The 8,405-nt window shown below is 37.7% G+C and overlaps 2 protein-coding genes across 2 annotated transcripts in view; both read left to right on the top strand.

Moving 5' to 3' along the window:
• LOC103509401 (netrin-1-like) overlaps nt 1–1,652 on the top strand; it is a 50,721-nt gene extending 49,069 nt beyond the window's left edge. The window contains exons 3-4 of the mRNA XM_026823753.1: nt 534–683; nt 1,496–1,652. Of these exons, the coding sequence (XP_026679554.1) occupies nt 534–683; nt 1,496–1,626 (281 nt within the window). The 3' untranslated portion in view covers nt 1,627–1,652. The remainder of the gene's footprint in view (nt 1–533; nt 684–1,495) is intronic.
• Nucleotides 1,653–4,688: 3,036 nt separating this feature from the next.
• On the top strand, nt 4,689–8,178 carry LOC113467529 (probable serine/threonine-protein kinase DDB_G0283337). Its single transcript, XM_026823746.1, has 2 exons — nt 4,689–7,558; nt 8,099–8,178. Exons 1-2 carry the CDS (start codon nt 5,303–5,305, stop codon nt 8,102–8,104), a joined length of 2,262 nt encoding a protein of 753 aa, XP_026679547.1. The 5' UTR covers nt 4,689–5,302; the 3' UTR covers nt 8,105–8,178.
• The last annotated feature ends 227 nt before the right edge of the window (nt 8,179–8,405 follow it).

Below are 8,405 nucleotides of genomic sequence, written 5' to 3'. Positions count from 1 at the left end.
GCAGTTCCCTCTATCAAACCTCTTAATAAATCTGGCATAGAACTGGCATAGAATTCTGGCATAATATCAACTGGCATAGAATTTTCCCAGAGTATCTACTGCCCATAAAATTTTGCCCATCCGTGGCACAAGTTTTGCTTTTACGGATGGGTGATTGGGTATACCATTTACAGATTTACATGATTTTTTTATGTTTTGTTATGTTGAAATATTAATAAATGGAAACTTGATCAATTAAATTAAATTATTAACCAATGGTCCCTTGTTGCAGTTCCCTCTATCAAACCTCTTAATAAATCTGGCATAGAACTGGCATAGAATTCTGGCATAATATCAACTGGCATAGTATCTACTGCCCATAAAATTTTCCCCATCCGTGGCACAAGTTTTGCTTTTACGGATGGGTGATTGGGTATACCATTTACAGATTTACATGAATTTTTTATGTTTTGTTATGTTGAAATATTAATAAATGGAAACTTGATCAATTAAATTAAATTATTAACCAATGACATTTCCTCTTCTGTTTGCAGCGTGTGACTGTCACCCAATAGGAGCGACTGGTAAAACCTGTAACCAAACTTCTGGCCAATGCCCATGCAAGGATGGCGTCACGGGTATTACGTGCAACCGGTGTGCCAAAGGATACCAGCAGAGTCGGTCCGCCATTGCACCCTGTATTAGTAAGTTTCTATGACAGAGTTTAAATTTTTCAAAGTAAAGGAAGAAATACACTAATATCACGTCACGTGAGTTCATGGGGAGTCAGAAAGATGTAGCTCAAAGTTTTCCCATAATATTGTAGTAGATTTCGTTCATGCCATCAGCCTAGTTAGCTTAGTTGGTAGTGCGTCTGCCTTGTAAGCGCTAGGTCGCGTGTTCGATTCCCGCTCGGGGCGGATTTTATCCTAATGGGATAATGTTCGTTCTCGGAACGGCTGACTTTCTCCTATCCTGTCTTCCTTTTGGCCGGGCTACTACTACTATTTTGGTCAAACCCTCAAACAATGTTGATGATACCTCGGCTGGGAATGCGGGGATTGAACCCACGTCCTCCTGGATTACCACACGAGCTTATTGACCATTACGCCACCGAGGTAAGTACCGCATATTATTTATTTATGGAAGACTTTGTTCCATTTGTACTACTATTCCAGTCAATTTAGTCAATTAATTTTTCCTTCTGATTTCTTCTCCTTACAGAAATACCACGGGTAATCAACATGAATCAGATGTCTGCGGATGACGGTTGACAGAGTTTTAATTTTTCAAAGTAAAGGAAGAAATACACTAATATCACGTCACGTGAGTTCATGGGGAGTCAGAAAGATGTAGCTCCCACGTCCTCCTGGATTACCACACGAGCTTCTTGACCATTACGCCACCGAGGCAAGTACCGTATATTATTTATTTATGAAAGACTTTGTTCCATTTGTAGTACTATTCCAGTCAATTTAGTCAATTAATTTTTCCTTCTGATGTGTTCTCCTTACAGAAATACCACGGGTAATCAACATGAATCAGATGTCTGCGGATGACGGCGGTAGTGCAGCTAGTAGACATAGGAGCTCTGACGATGAAGATTATACTGAAAGTAAGTTTAGTAATAGAGTAGGGTCGATATGACAGAGTGAGTAACTACCATACCATACCATACCACACCACACCACACCACACCACACCACACCACACCACACCACACCACACCACACCACACCATGTCACAAAAGATCTAACCAGGTCGCAGTGACCAAGGGCGTTTATTAAAGCCGATGGCCCTACCTTTACCAATACCAATACGCCAAGAGGGGAAGTGAAATGAAAAACACGCATCAACTCGGCGTTGCAATGAAAAACAGGGCTTTATTCTACTCTTGTTTCGTTGTCATCGAAAGCCCGGTTCACACACCACAAAATGACTTCCAATTTGGTCTTTCGAGTTTCCAATTTGGTCTTTCGAGTTTCTGACCTGAAATTTGCTGGAATACCACGCATCAGACCAGGTTCTGTGACATTTCGTTGCGTGTGTATCGGACTTGTGAACGAACCGTTTAACTGACAAATCCGCCCCGGGCGGGAATCGAACCCGCGGCCTAGCGCTTACAAGGCAGACGCACTACCAACTAAGCTAACTAGGCTGGCAGTTCGTTACGTTTGTACGCGATATTCGCTCAAATTTCACCCGTTCTGACCTGAAATTTGCTGGAATACCACGCATCAGACCAGGTTCGGTGACATTTCGTAGCGTGTGTATCGGACTTGGGAACGAACCGTTTAACTGCCCCGATGTTGTTTCGTTCTAGATCCGTCTTCGGAAGCATGCCCAGGAATCATCAGACAATAGTCGGCCTATAGGAAAATGAAAGTGATCCGGTGTATAAACGAGATATTGGTATAAACGTGGTGGTGTATAAGCGATAAGGTGTTCATGTGGTGTAAGTCTGGTAGGCATCTGACATGCAGATGTATAGACTCATCTCATCTGGTGAGTCTATCATAGGTAGTTGATACTTTGATAGTCATGGTGATTATACACTACAGGTCTGTGGAGCTCTTGTACGTATGTATTGATCAACTGCACTGCTGATGCTAGTCTTACACTCAGATGAAGTGCCTCTAAAAGAACCTGCAAGGGCCCTATCGAGTCCAACATTTAATTAACAATAAACGTGGTGGTGTATAAGCGATAAGGTGTTCATGTGGTGTAAGTCTGGTAGGCATTTGACATGCAGAATTGCAGATGCATAGACTCATCTGGTGAGTCTATCGTAGGTAGTTGATACTTTGATAGTCATGGTGATTATACACTACAGGTCTGTGGAGCTCTTGTACGTATGTATTGATCGACTGCACTGCTGATGCTGGTCATACACTCAGATAAAGTGCCTCTAAAAGAACCTGCAAGGGCCCTATCGAGTCCAACATTTAATTAACAAATTTCCTTTAGATGTTGAAAATGTTTGCTGAAATTCATCAGAATGGAACAACCCTTTTGGGAGTCAAGGCAGAATTTTTGTGTATTTGCCAAATATGAAAATCAGGCAAACCGTTCGAGAGTTTTGGTGAAACAAACATGCAGACAACACAAGCAAACCAGTTAAATAGAAAAATAGTCGAGTTGAAACCTAGAACTCACCTTGTTCGCTCAAGGGTCAGGTGGTAGAGAACGCCTCAGTCATGAACCTCGTCTTGTGGTTTCGTCCCTGATAAGTTAGTTACATCAATACTGCAGACTACTTCATATTATTTTGTTACAATGAATATTATAACAGACGACTATTATGTAAATTGGAATGGCAGTAAAAACACAGTTCTTCTTTATTATGTAGGTACCTAGGTACTTACTCATTGCAGCTATAGGTATTAGGTACCTACCTACCTACATATAACAGTCATAGGTACTCAGTAGCTATCCAACCTGCCTAATGTCCAGCTAGTCTAATGACATGACTATCATGCCACAGTGCCATATTAGGTAGGTACTATGTAAGTATGTATTATTTTGTTACAATGAATATTATAACAGACGACTATTATGTAAATGGAATGGCAGTAAAAACACAGTTCTTCTTTATTATGTAGGAACCTGGGTACTTACTCATTGCAGCTATAGGTATTAGGTACCTACCTACCTATCTATAACAGTCATAGGTACTCAGTAGCTATCCAACCTGCCTAATGTCCAGCTAGTCTAATGACATGACTATCATGCCACAGTGCCATGGGTACTACCTGCTGTGGTGGTGTATAAGCGATAAGGTGTTCATGTGGTGTAAGTCTGGTAGGCATCTGACATGCAGAATTGCAGATGCATAGACTCATCTGATGAGTCTATCATAGGTAGTTGATACTTTGATAGTCATGGTGATTATACACTACAGGTCTGTGGAGCTCTTGTACGTATGTATGTATTGATCGACTGCGCTGCTGATGCTGGTCTTACAATCAGATAAAGTGCCTCTAAAAGAACCTGCAAGGGCCCTGTCGAGTCCAACATTTAGTTAACAAAATAATTTTCTTTAGATGTTGAAAACGTTTGCTGAAATTCATCAGAATGGAACAACCCTTTTGGGAGTCAAGGCAGAATTTTTGTGTATTTGCCAAATATGAAAATCAGCTGCTGAAATTCATCAGAATGGAACAACCCTTTTGGGAGTCAAGGCAGAATTTTTGTGTATTTGCCAAATATGAAAATCAGGCAAACCGAGTTCGAGAGTTATGGTGAAAATAACATGCAGACAAACAAGCAAACCAGTTAAATAGAAAAATAGTCGAGTTGAAACCTAGAACTCACCTTGTTCGCTCAAGGGTTAGGTGGTAGAGAACGCCGCAGTCATGAACCTCGTCTTGTGGTTTCGTCCCTGATAAGTTAGTTACATCAATACTATTTCATACTATTTTGTTACAATGAATATTATAAGTATTATAACAGACGATTCGCTCAAGGGTTAGGTGGTAGAGAACGCCGCAGTCATGAACCTCGTCTTGTGGTTTCGTCCCTGATAAGTTAGTTACATCAATACTACTTCATACTATTTTGTTACAATGAATATTATAACAGACGACTATTATGTAAATGGAATGGCAGTAAAAACACAGTTCTTCTTTATTATGTAGGTACCTAGGTACTCATTGCAGCTACAGGTATTAGGTACCTACCTATCTATAACAGTCATAGGTACTCAGTAGCTATCCAACCTGCCTAATGTCCAGCAAGTACTAATGACATGACTATCATGCCACAGTGCTATGGGTACTACCTGCTTTTATTTAAGTCTCGTGTCTCTACTGTGTATCACACACTATAATACTCTACTCAATAATTTAATGCTTAAATTTTATCTAAATAAAGAAAGGAAAGTCCAATAAGAGCGCGTTTAATTTTACTGTACGTGAAATTTTTTTCTCTACCCGACTATATTTTTCAAAAAATTATTTGAGTGATTTTTTATTCTTATATTTTTTTAAAGATCGAAATATAGCGTCCTCATTTTCCCGCTCAACCAAGATTGGACTTTGGACCCTACAAACTCAGAAATAATAACAGATGATTGGATGATTCTCTAAAACCATACAGGTATAGATAAACACTATATTATACTAATGAAGCAGTATCATCGAACCATTTGACTACCTGACACACTCTACCTTATTCAAGTAGATAAACAACAAATATGTAAATACATAGATATATTCCGAACTGTGGAGTAAAATAATAGTAATATTCTCCACCTACCTACTATCAAAAATCCCCAATCTACACTCTTCAGTGCCTACCCGAAAAATAACCTTACTCGATAACATGACGAAAGGAAGGGCACGAAGTCAAAGCAGACCAAAGACAGTATCTTTTGAAAAACACAATGATGAGATGGAAGACAAAACCACAGACACGGAAAATACCCTTGATATTGATGACAAAATAATCTACACCAAAAATGAACTTAAAAAAATAATTTCAAAACGGAAAATTCCACTAGCTCAAACTTTAATTGATAACCTATTTGACGAAATTGACATAAAAATAAACATGTCTGAAAATGAACTGACAAACAAAGCCCAGCTCCTTGAAGAAATAACCAGAGAACTGAATGAGCAGCGGACAGGATTGGAAGAAAAGATCAAAAAAGAAAAAGAAGTAAACAAAGCCTTGATTGCCGAAAGTGATGAACAAATTTCTGAACTCAAAGAGCAACTAAGAGAAAAGGAACGCCAAATACAAGAACTAAAACACAGCATAACCAAACTGAAAAAGGGAAAAGAAGATGTAGAAACAGAAAGAAATATCCTTCAGGAAAAACTTGAGAAACAAAAAGAACAAACCAAGACAGTAATTTGCAACTGCAATCCTAACGAAAAAGATAACAAATCTGATCTAGAGAAAAACAAAATCGGTGAAGAGGAAAATAATACCAATGGCATGGAAGAGGAAGTAAACCAAGAAAACGAAATATATACAACAAATAGTTCACTTAGCTATGACTTTAACCAATCCATAATAAGCAGACCAATGAACATGATGAACTATCATCTTAATTTCGCAAAAGAACTAGAACTTGAAATGACACCCAATAGCACATATAACCGAACAGGGCTCGAATTAGAGCTCCCCGAAAATGAAAATAAGAACAAAGATCATACCAATGCTCAATGCGAAGAAACACTGAAGAAGAACATAGAAAACGAAAAGAAGATCCTAGACATGGAAGAAGAAATAAAACAAATCCACAAAAGAATAACGAAAATCGAGGAAAAAGTCAATGAAAACACAGAGGAAACACAGACAAACAGAAAAAAGGAACAAAAGTCAAATACGATCCTAGCTAAAAACAATAACAATGATGGGAACAGCAACAGTGGCAACAAAAACAAAACGGAATCCCCGAAGAAAAACAATGATGGAATCAAGAACACTACAGAAAGAAAAACACTAAACAACAACAAAAAACTAAATTGCTACCTGATAGGCGACTCCCATCTAAGATACATTGAAAATGAAATCAAAAAGGACCCAGAATGGACAGAAAAATTCAATGTCAAAATTAACTTTATACCAGGATATCGATTACAAGATATTGCAGACAACTTAATTCCTCAGAGTCTGAAAAAAGAAGATATCCTAGTAATATCCGGAGGCACAAACGACCTATACAACACAGCTACAGATGAAATAAAAAGACAAATAGACAAGATAGGAAAACTGGGATGCACAACATATATCATATCAATACCACCACAAGACTGTGAATACCGAAATCGTGACATTACCAGACTAAACACAGTTATAAAATACCAATGTGAACACTTCAAAAATATGTATGTAATAAACACCCACAAATTTATCCATCCCCACCATCTAGCCCAAGATGGAATACACATTGGAAGAAAGGCCAAGAAATGGCTAAGTCTGAAAATAACAAAGACAGTAGAAAAAGGCAGCACCAACCAATTTAACAAAGAAAAATCCCTAGAAACGCACAAAAAACAAATAAGACACGAAAACCAAAACAAAGAAATAAAGACCCCACGAGAAATCAACCTCGGACCTCCACAAAATGTCTGGAGATCATATGAAAGCAACAATAAAAATACAAATAAAATTCAAAACCCTCGAAAGGGGAAAATAACAAAAAAAAATCTCCAAGAAGTAAAAACAAGAACAAATAAACAAAAAGCAACGACCAAAAATGTGAACATAGAAACAGAAAAGCTGACTGAAATAAAAAACCACCAAGCATCTAATAAAAAAACCCCGAATACTCAAAATGAACCCACAACATATGATATCATTGATGGAACAGAACACAAAATACAACAAACTGATCACAATGGAAAAACAGATGAACAAAAACCAGCAGAAATTCAGCACATCTCATCATTGCACCAATGCTTACAACCAGAACCAAATCACCAATATTGCAATATGGGTAGAATACAACTCGTTCCGAACCCAAATATGACATATTGGAACCAATGGCAAAACAATGGACACCATTTTTTTCCTCCATACCCAACATATATTCCTCCAGGGATACAAGGTCAAATATACTATGTAAAAATATAATTTTCGCGGGCAGCCATTTTTTCGTGATGACGTCAGTTCATGCGAGGTCGTAAACCACGGCTGCTTCAACGTTATTTTTTTTTTGAGACCTTTTTGCGACATTTTAGAGGATTTAGGGACCGTTTTGGATGTTTTTGAGTGCGCCAATGCACTTTTTGGGTACTTTTACATCGGAATAGGACTCTACCTCGAAAAAAATTGTCATTTGGTTGTGCCCCATTTCGCGTATTTTGTAAAATATCGTGAACATTCAACTAACTAAAATGTTCCGTGTGACACATCATTTCACAATGTTCTTCCTTCATAAGTCATATGGTAACATCAGATTTTGGATTGAGACCATTTTTCGCGTATTCGCGAAATTTGCAGCTCGTGAATCGACAAAGTGTTTGTAATTTAAGTGTGACACATCATTTCACAATCTTTTCCCTTCATAAGTTATGTGTCATGTGATAACATCAGATTTTGAATTTAGACCATTTTTCGCTGATTCGCGAAATTTTGCCTTAGCGAAAAATGTACGAAAAATGAAAAAATTAACAATATCAAAGGAAAAACACTGCTCTAAAGAAACATTGACCCCCACTAAAAAAACAAAACAAAGAAGACAAATTTATGTAAAAAATTAACAATATCAAAGGAAAAACACTGTTCTAAAGAAACATTGACCCCCACTAAAAAAACAAAACAAAGAAGACAAATGGAAAATACAAAACACAATACTGAAGACAAAACATCAAACACAAAAATATACCATGAAAAAACAAATCATCATACAGAAAAGATACACGAAATCATAAAACAGCAATATGGGCAGGACTACTACAACAAAATTTGGGAA

The sequence above is a fragment of the Diaphorina citri genome, unplaced genomic scaffold (assembly GCF_000475195.1).
Source record: "Diaphorina citri unplaced genomic scaffold, Diaci psyllid genome assembly version 1.1 scaffold494, whole genome shotgun sequence".
Taxonomy (NCBI): Eukaryota; Metazoa; Arthropoda; class Insecta; order Hemiptera; family Psyllidae; genus Diaphorina; species Diaphorina citri.
Note: the sequence above shows the minus strand (reverse complement) of the source record. Positions and strands in the feature narration are given on the sequence as shown.